This window comes from Pantherophis guttatus, chromosome 3 (assembly GCF_059756535.1).
Source record: "Pantherophis guttatus breed Tessera chromosome 3, ASM5975653v1, whole genome shotgun sequence".
Lineage (NCBI taxonomy): Eukaryota > Metazoa > Chordata > Lepidosauria > Squamata > Colubridae > Pantherophis > Pantherophis guttatus.
The window spans coordinates 3,289,379-3,312,343 of NC_142065.1; the positions used below are offsets into that span (position 1 = coordinate 3,289,379).

Consider the following 22,965-nt stretch of genomic DNA (forward strand, 5'->3'; position numbering starts at 1 on the left):
CTTGGAGTCCACCCGTCTTAAAGTTGCCCTAAATTAAAAAATGTTGGATTAGGAAACAGTTACCTTCCACTCTGCTTAGCAATCATGGCTGACTGGGGGATTCTGGGAACTGAAGTCCACCCATCTTCAAGTGGCCAAGTTGAAAATCAGATTTGCTGTAATGAAGAGCGCAAAAAAAGCTCGGGACCATTTCTGAACCTCCTAAATCCCTTCTGTTCAATTCGAGAGCAGACCCACTCCCCAAAAGTGCTCTTTCTAAACCCTCAACCCTCCAAGGTGATATCTCCAGTTTCCATGGGCGACTACAGATAATCCTCGACTTAACGGTTCATTTAGTGACCATTTCAAAGTTACAACGGCACTTGTGACCAATTTTCACACTTGCAGCATCCCTTCAGACACTTGGCAACGGTCTCATACTTATGACGGTCGCAGTGTCCTGGGGTCACATGATCCCCTTTTGCGATCTTCCCGACAAGCAAAATCTATGGGGAAGCCAGATTCACTTAACAACCAGGTTAGGTAACAACTGCAGCGTTTCGCTCAACCACTGTGGCAGGAAAGGTCGTAAAATGGGGCAAAACCAGTGGTGGAGTGATTCGAATAATTTAACAACCGGTTCTCTGCCCTAATGATCACCTGGGTAGGCATGGCTCGGTGGTCATGTGACTGTGTGGGCGTGTGGGCGTGGCCAACTCAACATCACTCACATTGATGGGTACTTCACCTTAGCTGTTACAATGTAACAAGGGTTAACCGGAGAGGCAGTTTCTGTAAGCAGGGCAATAAAGTTTAGGCTAGAAATAACACCAGAATGTTTCCTTCCTGCCTTCCTTACAGGATTAGCCCTGTAAAATGGGAAAAAAACCAAAATAAAGATTTCTTCCAACAACCGGTTCTTCGAACTGCTTAGAAAGTTAACAACCGGTTCTCCCGAATAGCTGCAAACTGGCTGAATCCCACCACTGGGCAAAACTCACTTAACAACCATCCTGCTTAGCAATGGCAACAGGTCATTGTGGTCATAAATTGAGGACCACCTGTACTTCAGTTTTAACACCGGAAATACCGTTTGCAAAAAGGGACATTCAGGTAGTTACAATGCGAGACGAAGCCGCATTTCAGAAAACTTTCCCGTTGAATTGCACTTTTTTTTTCTTTCCTTCTGCTTATCTGTGCTGGCCAGGGCTCAGGGATTGGCATCTGCCAAGCAGCCAACTGCATTCCTGACCCAGCCTGGCACGAAGCCACTGGCCTGAATCTCGAAGATAGCAGGGAGCCTTGCAGAATCAGGAGGGCAAAAAATCACAACCCTCGGGGAGCCAAGCGAATCGGGTCGGCGTAAATCCCACGTTGTGGTCTCATTCTCATTCTCGCGCTCATCCACCAAACTTACGCTAGAAAGCCTGAATTTCTTGCACCTTTCTCAGATATGCCAAGGGGGTCGAGCCTTCCCGAACTAATCCTGAGTAGGGTGGGAATGGAGATTTTGCAGTATCCTTCCCCAGGAGTGGGGAGGGAATGGAGATTTTGCAGTATCCTTCCCCTGGAGTGGGGAGGGAATGGGGATTTTGCAGTATCCTTCCCCTGGAGTGGGGTGGGAATGGAGATTTTGCAGTTTCCTTCCCCTGGAGTGGGGAGGGAATGGGGATTTTGCAGTATCCTTCCCCAGGAGTGGGGAGGGAATGGGGATTTTGAAGTATCCTTCCCCTGGAGTGGGGTGGGAATGGGGATTTTGCAGTATCCTTCCCCAGGAGTGGGGAGGGAATGGGGATTTTGAAGTATCCTTCCCCCAGGAGTGAGGAGGGAATGGGAGTTTTGCAGTATCTTTCCCCTGGAGTAGGGGGGAATGGGGATTTTGCAGTATCCTTCCGCTGGAGTGGGGAGGGAATGGGCATTTTGCAGTATCCTTCTCCTGAAGTGGGATGGCAATGGAGATTTTGCAGTATCCTTCCCCTGCCACGCCCACCAAGCCACACGACGCCCACAGAACCGGTAGTAAAAAAATTTGGATTTCACCACTGCTTTAGCCTCCAGTCCCCCAAATTAACTGGTCTGTCAGGAAGTTTCTCCTTAGTTCTTGATTGCTCCTCTCCTTGATTTCTTTCCATCCATTATTTCTTGTCCTGCCTTCAGGTGCTTTGGAGAATAGCTTGATTCCCTCTTCTTTGGGGCAGCCCCTCAAATATTGGAAGACTGCTATCATGTCACCCCAAAATCCTTATTTCAGTAGACAAGAGATACCCAGTTCCTGCAACCGTTCTTCGTATGTTTTAGCCTCCAGTCCCCTCATCCTCTTCGTTGCTCTTCTCTGCACTCTTTCTAGAGTCTCAGCATCTTATTTACATCGTGGCGACCAAAACTGGATGCAGGATTCCAGGTGTGGCCTTACCAAGGCCTTATAAAGTGGCGTTAACACTTCACGTGATCTTGATTCCATCCCTCCGTTGATGCAGCCAAGAACTGTGTTGGTCTTTTTGGCGGCCGCAAGCACACGGCTGGCTCAATATTTAAGCGATCGTCCATTTGGACTCTTTCGCAATTACGGGCATTTTGCAAAGCCACACTAGGCACCAAAAGGAAGACCGAGGCCAGACCCTCCGTGGTGCAACAGGGGCGAGCGAACGAGGAACACCACCACCCCCCCGTCCCCGATTGTCTCTCACAACACAGAAAGGTCGTGGCAGGACTTCGAACGGACTTTCAGAGCAACTTTCTGGTTGTTACGCGCCACCAGCCGGTCCAGGAAACGCCGCACCTTCTTGGTCAGGCTCTCCTTGCGTTTGTAGAGCGACATGCGCCGTTCGTTGGCCTCCTTGCTGTCCTGGCGAAGCCGGATTTGCCGCACGACCCCTTCAAAAAGTTCGGTCACGTTGTGCTGGAGGGCAGCGGACGTCTCGATGAACTTGCAGTCAAAAACGACGGCGCAGGCCCGTCCTTCTGCAAAGGAAAAATGGCCAGGTTGTGAGAAGCTGCCGGGCAAGAGATTGATGGATGTCTCTGGCATCTTTTAAAGTATGTGTGTGTGTGTGGGGGGGGTCTCTAAACCAGTGTTTCTCAACCTTGGAAGCTTGAAGATGGGTGGACTTCAACTCCCAGAATCCCCCAGCCAGCAGCGCTGGCTGGGGGATTCTGGGAGTTGAAGTCCACCCATCTTCAAGCTTCCAAGGTTGAGAAACACTGCTCTAAACCTCGGCCCCTTTAAGACTTGTGGACTTCAACTCCCAGAGTCCTTCAGCCAGGTCTCCAAAAATGGCAACTTTAAACTCCACTGAATAAAATTGGCTGGGGAATTCTGGGAGCTGAAGTCCACACGTCTTAAAGGGGCCAAGCTCCGAGACCTGTTTTAAAAGCACAATTTAATAGCCAAGAAAATGTAGAAGAATCCGTTCAGGCATTACTGCTGTACACAGGAAGTCCTCGATTTACGACCTCAATCGGGACCAGAATTGCCCTGGCTAAGCAAGACGGTTGTTAAGTGAGACGCACCCAATTTTACGTTTTTTTTTTAACAACTGCAGTTGTTAAGTGAAGCGTGCTGCTGTTAAGTGAATCCAACTTCCCCCGGTGACGTTGCTTGTCGGAAGCCGTCTGGGAAGGTCCCAAATGACCATCACCTAAGATTACAATCGTCAAAAATACATGCGAAGGGCTTGAATTTTGATCGCTCGTCTCTGGGGGGTTCTGCAACAGCCCGAGGAACGAATATATGTCCCTTTTTTCAGTGCTGTTGGTAATTTTGAACCGTCGTTAAAAGAATGACTGTAAGTCGAGGATTCTCTGTAGCTAACAGGACGGTTTCCTCCCATAACCTCCACTGAAAGCAACACCCCACAAAATTGGGGGGGTTTTGTTTCAGTCCTAGGTAGAGTGCTTCAGTCCTAGATAAGAAGGTGGTGTGGATAAGATAAGATAATTTTTATTGTCATTTTTTTTTTACTGTGAGCACACTGGCCCACATTAAAAATGGAATTCTGTTGCCTGCTCTTCAAGAGAAAGTATATATTCACCCAAACACATACATAACACACATATGCACATTCTATATACATACATAAATAAATATATACCTACACCCATACTTATAAATATTAATCACTATCCCTCTTGAATACATAGCGGGGAAAGAGGAAACTTAAGAGTTCACAAGGTTGATGCTACATGGAACAAAACTGGTTGAATCTGGATGTTCTGCTTCAGGTACCACGAAGCCCCCTTATCAGGGTAGTGACTTAAGAGCTGACCAGCTGCTGCAATGATGTAATGATGGGAATGAGTCAGCAAGGCTTTTTGGCTGTTATCCCTTTAAGAGCCTGTATAATAAGAAGAGGCCCTGTTAGGCGCGCTCTCTCTCTCTCTCTCCCTCCCTCCCTCTCCCTGTGTTTTTCCCTGCTGTAATTGCTGATTGTTTGACCTCTGCCTATAGTACACGAATGTATAAGATATATTCTTTTGTAGATAAAACCACTATTTTATGACAAACCTCTATTTGCTGTTATTGTTCCTGGGTTGTCTCACACAGTAAAGCTATGCACACTCTGACACCCCTCCCAAAAGGTAACAAGCAAAACAGATCATGAAGAGGATGTATAACATCCCAAACAATCCTGTGGACCCTGCTCAAGCACCGCTCATATGCCATGTCCTGGATAATAGGGAGTGAACTCCCAATTATCTTTTCTGCTGTCCTCACCACTCTCTGCACCACCTTCCTGTCTGAAGTAGTTAAGGCCAAGGAGTCCCTTGGGAGTTGGACGGCATAGAAATGCAACAAAATATGTAAGTAAGTAAGTAAGTAAGTAAGTAAGTAAGTAAGTAAGTAAGTAAGTAAGTAAGTAAGTAAGGAAGGAAGGAAGGAAAGAAAGAAGGCAGGGGTTCCCAACCTTTCCTGCACCCCTAGAATGCTTCTGATATATTCTCACACCCCTTAAAAATAATTATACACATATAATTATACATATACACTATAATTTTGAAACTTCTAAACCCAAGTTTTCGCACCCCCCCTGGAATATCGTCTCGCACCCCCGGATGGAAACCCCTAATGCTTCCAAACCAGACAGTAATGCCACAGAATAGGATGCTCTCCATCGTTTCTGTACAGAAAGTGGTGAGGACAGAGGGAGGGAGGAAGATGTACTAAAAGGTAGTTTTTATGCAATACATTCAATCAGGCCAAAAAAGGAGGGGAAGCAGAGAGAGGGAGGGAGGGGGAGGGAGGGGGAGAGAGAGAGAGAGAAATGGATAGATATAGATAGATAAATAGAGAGAGAGAGAGATGGATAGATATATATAGAGAGAAAGATGGATAGAGATGATAGATAAATAGATGGATGGATGGGTGGGTGGGTGGGTGGATAGATAGATAGATAGATAGATAGAGAGAGAGAGAGAGAGATAGATAGAGAGATAGATAGAGAGATAGATAGATAGAGAGAGAGAGAGAGAGAGAGAGAGAGAGATGGTGGATTCCCAAGTTCCAGTTAAAAAAAACTTTTTAAAACTGGCCTAAGGAATCTTAAATTGAAGGATTCCTCCATGCAGCACTGAAAGCTTGGTTAGAGAGCTATATGTTCACCGGCTCAAGGTTGACTCAGCCTTCCGTCCTTCCGAGGTCCGTAAAACGAGGACTCAGGTTGTTGGTGGGGGGGGAGGGGGCAAGAGGCTGACTCTGCAAATTGCTTAGAGAGGGCTGGAAAGCACTGTGAAGCGGCCTATAAGTCTAAGGGCTATTGCTATACCTACATACAATAAAGGTTGATCAACAAGTGCGTAACACCAGAAATGGGAAGAGAAAATCAGGAGACTGTTGTCTCGTTTGTTTTGGCCACGTCTTGCGGGAAAATTCACTGGAGAAAGCAATTATGTTGGGAAGAGTTAGTGGTAAAAGGAACTCGGTGGCTGGACACCGTCAAAGCTGAGCAGAACATAAGAAAAATCAAAGAAGCAGCTCAAGATCGGAAGACGTGAAGAGACCCCCTGGCCCGGAGAACAGAGCAGAATTATGGAGCTGGAAGGGACCTTGGAGGTCTTCTAGTCCAACCCCCTGCTCAGGCAGGACCCCCTATACCAGGGGTCAGCAACCTGTGGCTCTGGAGCCGCATGTGGCTCTTTCATCCCTCTGCTGTGGCTCCCTGTTGCTGGTCAGCTCCACAAGTGATAGGGCTTCCGGTTAGGACAGGTAGAGGGAAAAGGACGCCACGCTAGGAGGAGACTCTATGGTGGGGGAACCAGACTTCTGGTCAGCAGAGGAAAAAGGACACTGTGCTAGGAGGAGACTCTATGGTGGGGGAACTGGACTTCCGGTCAGCAGAGGAAAAAGGACAGTGTGCTAGGAGAAGACTCTATGGTGGGGGAACCACACTTCCGGTCAGCAGAGGAAAAAGGACACTGTGCTAGGAGGAGACTCTATGGTGGGGGAACCGGACTTCCGGTCAGCTCCAGAATTGAACGGGGGCTTCCGGTTAGGACCTTTGTGGCTCTTTGAGTGTTTAAGGTTGCCGACCCCTGGCCTATATCATGCTGGACAAATGGCTGTCCAGTCTCTTCTTAAAGACCTCCAGGGATGGAGAACCCACACCTTCTGGTGGCAAGCAGTTCCACTGGTTAATTGTTCTCACTGTTAGGAAATTTCTCCTTAATTCCAGGTTGCTTCTCTCCTTGGTTAGTTTCCATCCATTGTTTCTCGTCCTGACTTCAGGGGCTATGGAAAAATCTATGGAAAATAGGTGGAAACCCCCCTCCCCTTCCCTCAAATAGACTGCTATCATGTCTTCCTTCTCTTCATTAGGCTAGACATTCCCAATTCCTGTAGCCGGTCTCGGGGAGGGGGACCATGCTAGGTGTGGGGAGACCCCATTTTAACCGGTTCTCCAAGCCCCACATTCTTCCAACATTCGAGAACCGGCCCCCAAAGGTGCTTTTTCAAAAGACAGCCAGACTTTCTGGTTTTTTTTTCCCCCTTGAAAACGTTTGGCTTCTCATCCAAGAAGCTTCTTCGGAGTTAACAGAATAACAGACTTGGAAGGGGCCTTGGAGGTCTTCTAGTCCAACCCCCTGCTCAGGCAGGAAACACTTGACTATATCATTTATTTAGGACTTCCTTCCTTCCTTCCTTCTTTCCTTCCTTCCCTGCCCTGCCCTGCCCTTCCCTTTTTCTTTCTTTTTTCTTTCTTTTCTTTCTTCCGTTTCTTCCTTCCTTTCCTTCCTTTCCTCCCTCCCTTCCTTACTTCCTTACCTCCTTCCTGCCCTGCCCTTTTTCATTCTTTTTTCTTTCTTCCCTTTCTTCCTTCTTTTCCTTTCTTTCTTTCTTCCTTCCTTTCCTTCCTTCCCTTCCTGTCTTCCTTCCTTCTTTCCTGTCTTCCTTCCTTCCTGCTTTCCTTCCTTCCTGCTTTTTTTTCTTTCTTTTTCTTTCTTTTTCTTTCTTTCTCTTTCTTTCTTTCCTTCCTTTCCTTCCTTTTCTTCCTTCCTTTCTTTCCTTCCTCACTCCCTTCCTTACTTCCCTCTTGCCCTGCCCTGCATTTTTTCTTTCTTTTTTCTTTCTTCTTTCTTCCTTCTTTTCCTTCCTTTCTTTCCTTCCTCCTTCCTTTCCTGCCTCCCTCCCTCCCTTACTTCCTTACCTCCTTCCTGCCCTGCCCTTTTTCTTTCTTTTTTCTTTCTTCCCTTTCTTCCTTCCTTTCCTTCCTTTCTTTCTTTCTTCCTTCCTTTCCTTCCTGTCTTCCTTCCTTCTTTCCTATCTTCCTTTCTTCCTTCCTGCTTTCCTTCCTTCCTTCCTGGTTTTTTCTTTCTTTCTTTTTCTTTCTTTTTCTTTCTTTCTCTTTCTTTCTTTCCTTCCTTTCCTTCCTTTTCTTCCTTCCTTTCTTTCCTTCCTCACTCCCTTCCTTACTTCCCTCTTGCCCTGCCCTGCATTTTTTCTTTCTTTTTTCTTTCTTTCTTCCTTCTTTTCCTTCCTTTCTTTCCTTCCTCCTTCCTTTCCTGCCTCCCTCCCTCCCTTACTTCCTTACCTCCTTCCTGCCCTGCCCTTTTTCTTTCTTTTTTCTTTCTTCCCTTTCTTCCTTCCTTTCCTTCCTTTCTTTCTTTCTTCCTTCCTTTCCTTCCTGTCTTCCTTCCTTCTTTCCTATCTTCCTTTCTTCCTTCCTGCTTTCCTTCCTTCCTTCCTGGTTTTTTCTTTCTTTCTTTTTCTTTCTTTTTCTTTCTTTCTTTCCTTCCTTTCCTTCCTTCCTTTCTTTCCTTCCTCCCTCCCTCCCTCCCTTCCTTCCTGCTCTGCCCTGCATTTTTTCTTTCTTCTTTCTTCCTTCTTTTTTCTTTCTTTCCTTCCTCCTTCCCTTCCTTTCCTTTCTTTCTCCCTGTTTCTTCCTTTCATTCCTGTCTTCCTTCCTGTTTTTTCTTCCTTCCTGTTTTTTCTTCCTTCCTGTTTTCTTTCTTTCTTTCTTTCTCTTTCTTTCCTTCCTTCCTTTTCTTTTCTTTTCTTTTCTTTTTTCTTTCTTTCTTTCCTTCCCCCCTCCCCCTGAAGAACTAAAGAAGCTTCTCGGCTGAGAATGAAAACATTTCCAAGGGGGGGGAAAAAAACCCCAAGAAAGTCCAGTTTCCTTTGGGAAAAGCACCTCTGGGACCCCTGTGACCTGAATGACGGAGACCCCCCCCCACGGACCTTCAGGAACTGGCTTGGCACCCTGTTTGCACCCACCTTCCACCGAGACTTCCCGGGAGCGCACCAGGTCGGTCTTGTTCCCCACCAGGATGATGGGCAGGTTCTCCGCCTGCCGAGTCCTCCGGAGTTGAATGCGCAGCTCGGAGGCGCTCTCGAAGCTGCCCCGGTCGGTGATGGAGTAGACAATCACATACGCGTCTCCCACCTGCATGCAGTGGCTGTGCAGCCAGTTGTCTTCTTCCGATGCCTGCAAGAAGAGGGGACCGAGAGGGGTGCTCACAAGAGGGGAAGGGTCTCCTTTGCCCTCCGCCCCACCTGGATCCACGCTTAGCATTTTGAGCCCAAAGGGAGAGGTATAAATCTTGGCATCCTTTTCTTGTTAGCAGTGATGCGGTGGCCTAGAGGTGCATCTCTCGCCTCACAATCAGGAGGCTGTGAGTTCGATCCTAGGTAGAGGCAGATATTTCTCTCTCTGGGCACATTGAGACTATATCTGCTAAACAAAACTCCGTACTGGCGACAGGGACGGCATCCGGCCAGTAAAACACTCGGCTCCATTCAGTTGCCCAGACTCCACCACGCAAGGGATTATGGGGTCGTTAAAAGATGATGATGATGATGATGATGATCCTTTTCTTGCTAGCACAGGTAGCCCGCAACTCACAACCTTTGGTTCAGTGACCATTCGGAGTTACAACGGCCCTGCTGTTTTCGCACTTACGACCGCTGCACCATCCCCACCGTCACGTGATCAAAATTCAGACGCTTGGCAACAGACTCCTATTTACGACGGTGGCAGCGTCCCCAGGGGGGGGGGGTTGTCACATGATCCCCATTTGCGACCTTCCAACAAGCAAAGTCCCTGGGGAAGCCGGATTCACTTAACAACCGTGTGACTCATTTTACAAGTGAAGTGATTCACTTAACAACGGCGGCAAGAAAGTTCGTAAAACGGGGCATCGCTCACTTAACAACTGTCTCGCTTAGCAATGGAAATTTGGGGCTCTACTGTGGCTGTAAGTCGAGGAGTACCTGTCCCTGGAGTGCCCCATCACACAGGTGATCAGTTTGTGCCAGGTGAGGACAGGACCAAAAGATACCCATCGCTTGATTACCTGAGCACAGGTGATTTCCTTGAAAGGCCACTGAACTGAAGCTCTAAGAATTAATTGAACTGAATTCATGTATTTGTTTGTTTCTTGATTTTATTATTTTTTTTTTTACAAATAACTCAAGGTGGTAAACATGTCCAACACTCCTTCCTATTTTCCACACAACAACCCTGTGAGGTGAGATGGGCTGAGAGAGAGAGAGAGAGAGAGACTGGTCCAAAGTCACTCAGCCAGCTTTCAAGTCTAAGGCGGGACTAGAACTCACTGGATCCTGGTGATTGGGCCAAAGTCACCCAGCCACCTTTCATGCCTAAGGCGGGACTAGAACTCACCGTCTCCTGGTGATTGGCCCAAAGTCACCCAGCCGGCTTTCATGCCTAAGGCGGAACTAGAACTCACCGTCTCCTGGTGATTGTCTCAAAGTCACCCAACTGGCTTTCATGCCTAAGGCGGAACTAGAACTCACCGTCTCCTGGTGATTGGCTTACTCAGCCGGCTTTCACGCCTAAGGCGGAACTAGAACTCACCGTCTCCTGGTGATTGGCCCAAAGTCACCCAACTGGCTTTCATGCCTAAGGCGGAACTAGAACTCACCGTCTCCTGGTGATTGGCTTACTCAGCCGGCTTTCACGCCTAAGGCGGAACTAGAACTCACCGTCTCCTGGTGATTGGCCCAAAGTCACCCAGCCAGCTTTCACGCCTAAAGCAGGACTAGAACTCACCGTCTCCAGCTTTCTAGTCTGGTTCCTTAACCAACAGAGCAAAGCCACAGCTTTCTGCAAAGTTTGACAGTATCTATATTAATACTGTATTTTTCAATCTTGACAACTTTAAGACAGATGGCCCTGTCCATCTCTCCCAGCCCAGCCCACCTCACAGGGTTGTTGTTGTCATTGTGGGGGAAAATGGGAGGAGAAAGGTATGTTGGATATGTTTGCGGCCTCTTTGCAAAAAATAATAACAGCAGGATACGAAGAAATAAAGAAATTTTTGTCCATCGGTCAGGAAGAGCTCTTTGCAAATTTTCTCCAGCCGAGAAAGATGCAGGCTCCCTTACCTGTCTGAGAAAGGTACGCCTGGCCTAGCTCCCTAGGTCAGATCACTCCCACCTACCCGCTTTTCAGCTTCCCAAGTGTCAATCACCACCAGGGTGGTCTCCTCCCCGTCCACGGACAAGGTGCGCTCAAAGGTGTCATCTGGAAGGAAGCAGAAGCGGTTCAGGATTAGCAATAAAGAGAGACCGGGATTCAGCCGGTTCGGGTGAAACGGTTTTTAAATTTCTGGCTGGCCCTGCCCCACCCCGCCCCTTCCAGGAGTCCCTTTTGGCTCCCAGGCAGGGAGGCCTACTAGGCCCAAAATGGGACATGGGGGGGGGATGCAGCACAGCCCCACCATGCCCCGTTTTTGCTCCCAGGAGGCTGCAGGGAAGCCTGCTCGGCAGTGATGGGATTCAGCCGGTTTGGGCCAGTTCGGACGAATTGGTTGTTAAATTGCTGGCTGGCCCCACCTCTCCCCACCCCTCCCCTTCCAGGAGTGACTCCCAGGTAAGTGCACGGAGGCCTACTAGGCCCAAAACAAGGCATGCTAGAAGGAAGGAAGAAGGAAGGGAGGGAGGGAGGGAGGGAGGAAGGGAGGGAGGAAGAAGGGAGGGAGGGGAGGAGGAAGAGAAGGAGAAGGAGAAGAACTCTGGTTCCTCCTTCCCTGGTGCTCTCTGAGCTTGGCTGTTTTCTTGCAGCTGTTTCATGACCCAACTAGGGAACATCATCAGTGCTAGAAGTGAGAGGGGTTTGTTGAGAAGAGGGAAGAGAAGAGGAAGAGAAGAAGGAGAACTGTAGGATCCTTGGTGCTCTCTGAGTTCAGCTGTTTTCCTGCAGACGTCTCATGACCCAACTAGGGAACGTCAGCAATGCTAGAAGGCAGGTAGTTGTGGAGTGGAGGAGGGCTTGTGGGGTCCTTAGTGCTCTCTGAGCTTGGATGCTTTCCTGACCAAACTAGGGAACATCATCAGTACTAGAAGGAAGGAGGGGGTTGCAGAGAGGGGGAGGAAGAGGAGGAGGACTGTAGGGTCCTTGGTGCTCTCTGAGTTTGGTTCTTTCCCTGCAGATATTTCATGACCCAACTAGGTAACATTATCAGTGCTGGAAGGGAGTGTGGAATGAAGGAGGAGGAGGAGGAGGAGTGGGGAAGAAGGGGAGAGGAAGCAAAGAGAAAGGGAGGGGGGAGGAGGAGAGAGACTGTGGCGTCTTTGGTGCTCCCTGAGCTGGGTTATTTTTCTTGCAGACATTTCATGACCCAACTAGGTAACCTCATCCATGCCCCCCCCCAAAAAAACAACCCTCCCTTTTAGCACTGATGACGTTACCTAGTTGGGTCATGAAACGTCTGCCAGATTAACAGCCAAGCTCAGAGACCACCAAGGACTCCACGGTTAGAAAGATTCCTGGGGAATCCGGATTGAAAAATAATTCTGCATTTTCCAACGCATCTCCAAATGCTCTTTCGCCGTCTCCGCTTACAGCCTCGGGCTTCTTCGAGAAACTGCTTTTTAAAAAATTAACCGGCCTCTTGTCGGGGTCACAGATCACCCACAAAAGGGAGATCATGATACGCCAGTTGCGCCCCTTTCTGGATCGGGACTCCCTACGCACGGTCACTCAAGCACTTGTCACTTCCCGTCTGGACTACTGCAATGCTCTCTACATGGGGCTCCCCTTGGGGTGCACCCGGAGGCTCCAGTTGGTCCAGAACGCGGCCGCGCGGGGGATTATGGGAGCGACGGGGCGCTCACATATGACACCTCTCCTGCGCGAGCTGCACTGGCTTCCTGTGGTCTTCCAGGTGCGCTTCAAGGTGTTGGTGACCACCTTTAAAGCACTCCATGGCTTAGGGCCGGGGTATCTGCGAGACCGCCTTCTGCCGCCAATAGCCTCCCACCGGCCGGTTCGCTCGGACAGAGAGGGCCTCCTCAGGGTGCCGTCGGCCAGACAATGTCGGCTGGCGACCCCCAGGGGGAGAGCCTTCTCTGTGGTGGCACCTGCCCTCTGGAACGACCTACCCCCAGAGATACGCACGATACCAGACCTCCGGACTTTTCGTCGGGCCCTGAAAACACATCTTTTTCACCTAGCCGGGCTGGCTTGATCCCATCCTCTGTTTTAATTGAATTCGGTTTTAATTGGGTTGTTTTTAATATCTTGGGCCAAAATTATTTAATTGTTTTTTAAATTGTTTTTAAATTTTATATGCAATGTTTTATCTTGGCTGTACACAGCCCTGAGTCCCGCAGGAGAAGGGCGGTATAGAAATAAATAAAATAAAATAAAATAAAATAAAATAAAATAAAATAAAATAAAATAAAATAAAATAAAATAAAATAAAATAAAATAAAATAAAATAAAATAAAATAAAATAAAATAAAATAAAAAAATAAAATAATAAAATAAAATAAAATAAAATAAAATAAAATAAAATAAAATAATAAAATAAAATAAAATAAAATAATTAATTAAATCATCAGGCCCACCGTTTTCTCCTCTCCCCCACCCCAAAATAAGCTTAGCAAAATTCTGACTCTCACCCCCCCCAGCTCCCTCCCCAGGGAAGAATAAGAAACCCCCCCCCTTACCTCTCTGCTGCTCCAGCGAGTCCTTTTCCTGCACTCCGGCAAAAACGCTCACCAGGGTGCTCTTGCCCACTCCGGGGTCACCAAGCAGGACCACGCGGTAGAGAGATTCACAGGATTCCTCCGAGCCAGAGGATTCGGACCGCCAGCCGCCGCAGGGCTCCGGGGGGCGGGCTCGGGGTTCGCAGGATAAAGACTGCCCCAACTGGGGGTGGCAGAGCTCAGCCCGCCTGCTCCCGGGGTTCAGCCTCTCCCGATGAGAAGCCGGAAGAGGGGTGCTGGCCCGTCGCTGGCACGGACCCCCGGGGCTTCCCCGCTGGATGTTCAGCGTCATCTTCTGCCCAAGAGAATCGGTCCACGGTTAACTTTGCGGCTCTGGTGAAAGAAGGGATCCACCTGTTCTCCAAAGCACCTGAAGGCAGGACGAGAAAAGACGGGTGGAAACTCATCAAGGAGAGAAGCAACCTGGGATTAAGGGGGAATTTCCTGACCAAAGAATTAACCAATGGAACAGCTTGCCACCAGAAGTTGTGGGTCCTCCCACACTGGAGATTTTCATGAAGAGATTAGATAACCATTTGTGTCCAGAATGGTATAGGACAGGGGTCGGCAACCTTAAAAAGTCAAAGAGCCACAAAGGTCCTAACTAGAAGCCCCCCATTCCAGGGATGGGTTCTAAATTTTTTTACTACCGGTTCTGTGGGCGTGGCTTATTTTGTGGGTGTGGCTTGGAGGTCATGTGACTAGGTGGGTGTGGCTAGCTGGTCAGAGTCATTTCTGGAAGGCCCTCGCACTTACGACCAGTCCTCGCACTTACAACCCGACTCATTTGTTTGCTTTTAACACTGATCAGCTGTAGGGCGGCCCTTTGAAGCCCCGCAGCAAGAGTTTAAACAGTTTTTTTCCCTCTAGTCATCAGCTGGGACTCAGGAGGCAGCAATAGATTGGGGGTGGGACCAAATAAAAGGGAAGAATAACGGGGGGAGGGCGGGGGGGAGAACCGGTTCGGTGACGTCATATCATCACTGCTACCGGCTCGGCCGAACCGGACCGAACCGGGAGGAACCCACCACTGTCCCATTCCATTCTGGAGCCGACCGGAAGTCCAGTTTCCCCCACCATAGAGTTTCCTCCTGGCACGGCATCCTTTTTCCTCTACCTGTCCTAACCGAAAGCCCTATCAATTGTGGAGCTGACCAGCAATAGGGAGCCCCAACAGAGGGATGAAAGAGCCACATGCGGCTCCAGAGCCACAGGTTGCTGACCCCTGGTATAGGATAATGATGGCTAACTGTTTTCCATCGCAGGCCAAAAGCTGGGGGAGTGTGGGGTGGTCGTGTGCGTGCGTGCCCACACCCCTATTCTATGCACCCCGCCCCCCCATGTTCTGTCCCCGTACCACACACACACACACACAGACGGCCCGGAGTTAATAAGCCACACGACAAAGTCTTTGAAGATAAAGCTGGCAGCAACCCAGTGGCTAGCTGCCAATTCAGACTTTACTCACACGAAACAAAGATTAGACTGCAAGCATTCCGATAAAACAGGCAGAGTGTCAACAATACAAGGATTAGTCCAAATGCAGTCCGATAAAGCAGGCAAAGTCCAGTAATGCAGAGATTATGGATTATTTCCAGTTTTTGCTCGTCACAAACTAAACCGGCCACCACACCCACATTTATACCCTGTGGGGTGTGGTCCAGTGACTCAGCTAATCTCTGGCACGCCTTCCCCTCTGCTGCGCACGCTTCTCCCTGCGCCTCTGCCGAGGATCCAGCCAGCACTTATCTCCTTCGTCGCTGTCCACCTGTGGCTGCGGGGACGTGCTTGGCTCTGGGTCTATCTCTTGGCCTTCGGTGTCCTCCGGAGGCATTGCCAGAGAGGAGGGTCCTGGAGAGGGAGGCCTTGCCAACTCCTCTCCCTCACTCTCAGAGTCTGCATCTGTCGATAGCCCAGGCTCAGGCAACAGAGCCACAACACCCCATGCTTCCCCACTTTTGGCATGTGATGCCATGATGGGCCTGGTAGACCCGGTTTTTTTGCCTTCCCCAGGCTCCAGAAGCTTTCTAGGAGCCTGGGGAGGGTGAAAACAACTTTCCCCACCCCCTTCTGTTTGCCGACTTACGGTGGACCCAAAGGCCCAAAAATCAGCTGGCCAGTGCGCATATGCACGCTGGAGCTGAGCTAGGGAATGCTCGCGTGCCCACCAATATGGCTCTGTGTGTCACCTGTCGCACGCTAGGTTCACCATCACAGGTATAGGATTTTTTGCTTGAACAGGGGGTTGGACTAGAAGACCTCCAAGGTCCCTTCCAGCTCTATTGAGCTGGATCAATTACGAAGAAGCGTACACGATAGCAGTGGTTCCGGTATTTGAGGGGCTGGCCCAAAGAAGAGGGAGTCAAGCTCTTCTCCAAAGCCACTGAAGGCAGGACAAGAAGCAACGGATGGAAACTCATCAAGGAGAGAAGCAACCTAGAATTAAGGAGAAATTTCCTAACAGTGAGGACAATTAACCCGTGGAACAGCTTGCCACCAGAAGCTGTGGTTGCTCCATCACTGGAGGTGTTTAAGAAGGGACTGGACAGCAATTTGTCGGGGATGGTTTAAGGGCTACGAGGTTGGAGTAGAAGACCTCTATTATTCTATAAAAGAGCCTTGGTAGTACAGTGGTCTAAAGCACCCTGTTATTAACACCAGCTGCCTGCAATTACTGCGAGTTCAAATCTCGCCAAGGCTCAAGGTTGACTCAGCCTTCCATCCTTTCTAAGGTAGGTAAAATGAGGACCCAGTTTGTGGGGGGCAATAAGCTGACTTTGTATAAATATACAAAAGGATGAAGGCTATTGCTTAGCGCATTGTAAGCCACCCTGAGTCTCCGGAGAAGGGCGGCATATAAATCAAATTTTTTAAAAAAATTGATTATTTTGCAAACAGCAGCTCTTGCTCTGACCTTGAAAGCCTCCTGCATCCAGACTAGTGGGGACAGGATAGCAGTCTCCCAATATTTGAGGGGCTGCCAGAAGGAAGAGGGGGGTCAACCGGGGTGAAATCCAGCAGGTTCTGACAGGTTCCGGAGAACCGGTAACGGAAATTTTGAGTAGTTCGGAGAACCAGCAAATGCCACCTCTGGCTGGGCCCAGAGTGGGGAAGGAAAGGAGATTTTGCAATATCATTCCCCCAGGAGTGGAGAGGGAATGGGGATTTTGCAGTATCCTTCCCTTGCCACGCCCACCAAGCCACACCCACCAAGCCACGCCCACAGAACCGGTAGGAAAAAAAAACCTTGGATTTCACCACTGGCGTCAACCTATTTTCCAAAGTACCTGAAGGCAGGACAAGAAGCAACAAGGGATGGAAACTAATCAAGGAGAACATAACAGAATAACAGAGTTGGAAGGGACTCTGGAGGTCTTCTAGTCCAACCCAGGCAGGCAACCCTATACCATTTTAGACAAGTGATTGTCCAATATCTTCTTTTAAAAAAAACCTGTTCTCCAAAGCACCAGGACAAGAAAGCAACGGACGGAAATTAACCAAGGAGAGAAGCAACCTGGAACTTCCTGACAGTGAGGACAATTAACTAGTGGAACAGCCTGCCACCAGAAGTTGTGGGTCCTCCAACACTGGAGGTTTTTAAGAAGAGACTGGACAGTCTGGAATGGTAGAGGTAGTCCTCGATTTACAACAGTTCATTTTAGTGCCTGTTCAGGGGTACAAACGGCAATGAAAAAAAGCCACCGAGATGGGGAAAGACTCCCTTAACAAATGTTTCACTTAGCAACATACATTTTGGGCTCAATTGTGGTCCTAACTCGAGGACTACCTGTATTTATTTATTCAATTTATTTATTTATTCAATTTATATGCCGCCCCTCTCCGAAGACCCAGGACGGCTCACAATACACTCAAAAAATCACTATGAAAACATTGAAAAATTAAAAACATTAAAAACTCATTCACGCCATTCATGGCCGGATCTCGCCAGATCACAAGAGCGAGATCAACGGTCCCAGGCCTGCCGGAAAAGCCAGGTCTTCACCGCTTTTCGGAGGCCAATAGGGTGGGGGTGGTCCAAACCTCAGGAGGTACCTGGTTCCAGAGAGCTGGGGCCGCCACAGAGAAGGCCCTCCCCCGCGGGCCCGCCAGTCGGCATTGTTTAGCTGATGGGACCTGGAGGAGACCAACTCTGTGGGATCTTACCGGTCGCTGGGAGCTATGCGGCAGAAGGCGGTCTCGAAGATACCCTGGCCCTGAGCCATGTAGGGCTTTAAAGGTAATAACCAACACCTTGAATTGTGCCCGGAGACCAATAGGGAGCCAGTGCAGCTCGCGGAGAATTGCTGTAATGTGGGTATATCTAGGTGCACCCACGACAGCTCTCGCGGCTGCATTCTGGACCCACTGTAGTCTCCGAACACTCTTCAAGGGTAGCCCCATGTAGAGCGCGTTGCAATAATCTAACCGTGAGGTGACAAGGGCATGAGTGACCGTGAGGAGAGCCTCCGGATCCAAGTAGGGTCGCAATTGGTGCACCAGGTGAACCTGTGCAAAGGTCCCCCTAGCCACAGCTGTCAGATGTTGTTCTAATCTTAGCTGCGAGTCTAGGAGGACACCCAGATTGCGAGCCTGTTCTGAGGGGGACAATTTCTCACACACACACCCCCCGCAGAACCAAGGATGGACAATCGACATAGTCTTTAGAGGGCAATACCCACAGCCACTCGGTCTTGTCTGGGTTAAGTCTGAGCCTGTTGACTCCCATCCAGACCCTCACAGCCTCCGGGCACCGGCCCATCACATCCACCGCATCACTGAATTGACGCGGGGTAGAGATATACAGCTGGGTATCATCCGCGTATTGCTGCTACTTCACCCCGTATCGTCGGATGATCTCACCCAGCGGCTTCATGTAGACGTTAAATAGGAGGGGAGAGAGGACCGAGCCCTGAGGCACCCCGCAAACGAGGGGCTTAGGGGGTCGACCTCTGTCCTCCGACCAACACCGACTGTGACCGACCAGAGAGATAGGAGGAGAACCACCGTAACACGGTGCCTCCCGCTCCCAGCTCCCTTAATCGTCCCAGGATACCATGGTCAACGGTATCGAAAGCCGCCGAGAGGTCAAGTAGCACCAAGATGGAGGAATGACCCCCTCCCCATCTCGGGCTCGCCAGAGATCATCCATCAGCGTGACCAAAGCAGTTTCCGTGCTGTAGCCAGGCCTGAAGCGAGACTCTGAAAAGGGTCTATTGGGTTTATTGTGCTTATCACATGCACATGTCTTTATTTATTTATTTATTTTTTATCCTTGGTCACGCACTTTCCGCCGCGCTCTCAAGACCTTTTTATTTCACCAGGCTGGTCTGGCCTAACCTCTCCCATTCTCTTTTCAATGTAAATTTTAATTTGTTCTTAACCTGGGGTTTTAAATTTGCCTTGGGCTAAATTGATTTAATCCGATCTTACTTCTGCTCTTAAATTTTTGTATTCTATGTGTTTTATCTTGTGCCTGTTCACCGCCCTGAGTTCTTTGGGAGCAGGGCGGTATATAAATCAAATAAAATGAAAAAAAATGAAAATGAAAAAAAAGGGTTCACCATTTAAATCACACACCCACACCCAGAGAATGCTGATAGAGCTGATTTTCCCCTGACAAGCATTCATTTAGTGATGATTCAAACCCAAAACACCACTGAAAAAAGTGACTTACAACCACATTTCGACTTACAACCGTTGCAGTCATCCCCGCCCTGCCCCCCCTCCCACAGCCATGTGACCAAAATTCATGAGCTTGGCAATTTGGCACGTATTTATTTATTTATTTATTTATTGGTTCGATTTATATGCCACCCTTCTCCGGAGACTCAGGGCGGCTTACAATGCTTTTAAGCAATAGCCTTCATACTTTTGTATATACCTGTTTAGTAGGGCTTTCCCCCCCCCCAAGCGGTGTTCTTTATTATACAAAGTCAGCTTATTGCCCCCACAATCCGGGTCCTCATTTTACCTACCTCGGAAGGATGGAAGGCTGAGTCAACCTTGAGCCTGGGGAGATTCGAACTCGCAGTAATTGCAGGCAGCTGGCAGCTAAGTGCTACCTTAACAGCACTTTAGTCCGCTGCGCCACCAAGGCTCAGCATCCCGGGATTGCGTGATCCCACGTCCCCCCTTTTTGCAACCTTCCCACCAGCAAAGTCAGTGGGGGAGCCAGATCCACTCAAAACAACCACATGACCAATTGCACAGCTGCAGCGATTCACTTAATAACTGTGGCAAGAAAGGTCATAAAACGGGGCAGAGCTCCTGCCTCGCTTAACAACGGGAACTTATGGGGCTCCCTCGTGGTTGGGAGTCGAAGATCGCCTGCAGTTCGGGCTGATTCGTGCATTTTTGACTTTATTTGCCAAGTAAGACAAAAGGTGCCTCTTTTTTTTTGTGTGTCTTGTGTTTGCCGCTCCCTCTCACAACACACAACTCTCTTATCACCATGACACCAGGAGAGCCCAGGATCAATGAAATAGAGCTGTGACTTTTGGCTCCTCCGAACTCAGCTCCACCTGCCAGCAAAAACTTGAATTTCTGCATTGATCTCAGAAAACGGACGGGATCCATTCTCCTACCCTAGGCCCTTCCTTTATGCTCTTTCCTTCCAATTCCTCACGATTCGTGACTCATGAATTCCTTGTTGCTTTTTTAGAATAGAATTAGAATAGAAGCTGGAAGGGACCTCGGAGGTCTTCTAGTCCAACCCCCTGCTCAGGCAAGAGAATGGCTGTCCAGTCTCTTCTTGAAAACCTCCAGTGATGGAGCACCCCACAACTTCTGGAGGCAAGGAGTTCCACTGGTTAATACTCACTGTAATTTCTCCTTAGTTCTAGGTTGCTTCTCTCCTTAACAGAACATTTAATTAAATGTTTAATTAATGCATTGTAAGCCGCCCTGAGTCTCCAGAGAAGGGCGGCGTATAATGATTTTATGGTGGGTTTTTAAAATTTGAAATTGCTTTTTGAATTGAAATGTTTTAAATTATGGGCCAAACTTTATTTAATTATCTTAAATCTATTTTAACTTTTGTGTACAAATGTTTTACTTTGGCTGTTCACCGCCCTGAGTCCGAAAGGAGAAGGGCGGTATAGAAATCTGAAAAATAAATAAAATTAAATAAATAAATAAAAAACAAAAAAAACCCCAACAACAACAGAATAGCAGAGTTGGGACCTCGGAGGTCTTCTAGTCCATCCCCCCTGCTCAAGGAGGAGAACCTACCATTTCAGACAAATGGCTGTCCAATGTCTCCTTAAAAACCTCCAGTGTTGAAGCAACCCACATTTTCTGGAGGCAAGTCGTTCCACTGGATTACTCAATGAATCCAACTCATTTCCTTGGCTCCCCACCTGGCTGCTTGCAGATTTCTCTCTGCTACCTCGGCTTTTAATTTCAATTTAATTTCAGTACCTGGATCCTCTTTTGGGCTAGATGAAGAAGCCTGTTAGCCCACAAGTGAAATTAGAGCCTTGGTAGTACAGTGGTCTAAAACACCCTGTTATTAACACCAGCTGCCTGCAATTACTGCAAGTTCGAATCTCACCAGGCTCAAGGTTGACTCAGCCTTCCATCCTTTCTAAGGTAGGTGAATTGAGGACCCAGTTTGTGGGGGCAATAAGCTGACTTTGTATAAATATACAAAAGGATGAAGGCTATTGCTAAGCGCATTGTAAGCCGCCCTGAGTCTCCGGAGAAGGGCGGCATATAAATCAAATTTAAAAGAAAGAAAGAAAGAAAGAGAGAGAGAGAGAGAAAGAAAGAAAGAAAAAGAAGGGAGGGAGGGAGGAAAAAGAAAGAAGGAAAGAAAGAAGGGAGGGAGGGAAAGAAAGAGAGAGAAAGAAAGAAAGAAAAAGAAGGGAGGGAAAGAGGGAGGGTCTGGTGGCTCAGCAGACTGAAAGCATTGTGATTAACACAGCTGCCTGCAATTACTGCAGGTTCGAATCTCGCCAAGGCTCAAGGTTGACTCAGCCTTCCATCCTTTCTAAGGTAGGTGAAATGAGGACCCAGTTTGTGGGGGCAATAAGCTGACTTTGTATAAAATATACAAAAGTATGAAGGCTATTGCTTAACGCACTGTAAGCCGCCCTGAGTCTCCGGAGAAGGGCGGCATATAAATCAAATTAAAAATTAAAAAAAAAAATGTATCACCAAGCCCATCGTCCTTTTGCGTCCTTTAGGTCTCTCTCTCCCTCTCCCTCCCTCCCCCTCTCCGGGTTGCAATCCAACTCTGCTTTCTTGCCAGGGCACCAGTAACCCAATGCCAGGCAAGCTGGTTTTGCCAGCTCCCTCCTTCCAAAACACGGTTAAAAATTCAAAAAGGGAAAGCAGTTTCCGATTGTCACCCGCGGCATAAAATTACAGGCGCGTCCCGCAAACCGGGCTGGCTCTAGTAAGGTTGAGGAGGGGGAGGAAAGGCGAAGGTGCACCTGAGCACGTGCAAAGGCTCATGGCCCTGCTTTCCCACGGGGGGGGGGCGTTATTCCCAAAGGGGCCGCGCGCTTCCACTTGGGTGGGGGTCTCTATTCCAGGGGCGTCCATCCAACCTTGGCACCTTTAAGACTTGCGGGTTCCAACTTCTTCGCTTGGCTGGGGAATTCTGGAAGTTCTGGAGTCCGCAAATCTTAAGAGTTTACAGATTAACAGAGTTGGAAGGGACCTTGGAGGTCATCTAGTCCAGCCCCCCGCCCAAGCAGGAGACTCTGCGCCATTTCTGACCGATGGCAGCCCAGTCTCTTCTCGGGAAGAATCCAGGGATGAAGCTCCCACGACTTTCCGAAGGCAACTTCTGTTCCATCGCTGGATGGCTCCAAAACTTCACAGGTTGCAAGATCCCCTGCTCTACCCTCTTTAATTGGGGGGGGGATCCGGAATCCTTCTCCCTCCCCCAGAAACCTCGCGGAAAGCGAGTCACGGGTGGAAAGCTTTCCAGGGCACTCTGCATGGCCTCGGGGGGGGGGTCCTCTCGGGGGGGAGGGGCGGGCTCTAAAAGTCGCAGGAGGGGCTCCCACTGGAGCGGGGGTCGCGCGCTACTCCACCCACTCACCCAGGTGGAGGAGACCTCCCCACGCGCCGCTTTCTAAGTTTGGGTGGGTGGGAAGGAAGCTGGCCGTCACTTCTCCAAGCTTACCAACTCGACGGGTCGCTCCCGGGGGTCCTCCGGCCGCCCCCAACCTTGCGCCCGATCCAGCCCGTCCGGTTTCATGGCGCAGCGTCGGCCGCGGCGGGGCAGGGCAGGGCAGGCGGGGACTTTTAAGCGGAGCGGGCGGGACACACCCCCTGCGACCCAGATAGACCCCCCCTCTTCCATTCCTCCCTCCCTCCCTCCCCGCCGCCGCCGCCCTTCCCAAGCAGGATGAGAAGAAAGGGGTCACTCTTGAGAGCATCCAGACGGCTGGGCAGGGGTCTCCGCGGGCTGAGCCGTGGAGGGGAGCCGAGCTCTGCAGGGCTGGGGGGGGGGAGGGCATGGCTCAGTACCAGCCCCATCTCCTCTAGGGAAGACCCAGGCTGGCACTGGTCTCAGCCGTCTCCAA

General features: G+C 49.3%; 1 protein-coding gene across 1 annotated transcript; it reads right to left on the reverse strand.

Annotated features, from left to right (window-relative positions):
* Positions 1-317: 317 nt before the first annotated feature.
* On the reverse strand, positions 318-22,698 carry REM1 (RRAD and GEM like GTPase 1). The gene is made up of 5 exons (XM_060686113.2): positions 22,563-22,698; positions 13,388-13,796; positions 10,876-10,958; positions 8,687-8,897; positions 318-2,940 (listed from the first exon to the last, which is right to left on the reverse strand). Exons 2-5 carry the CDS (start codon positions 13,716-13,718, stop codon positions 2,663-2,665), a joined length of 903 nt encoding a protein of 300 aa, XP_060542096.2. The 5' UTR covers positions 13,719-13,796; positions 22,563-22,698; the 3' UTR covers positions 318-2,662.
* Between the last annotated feature and the right edge of the window lie 267 nt (positions 22,699-22,965).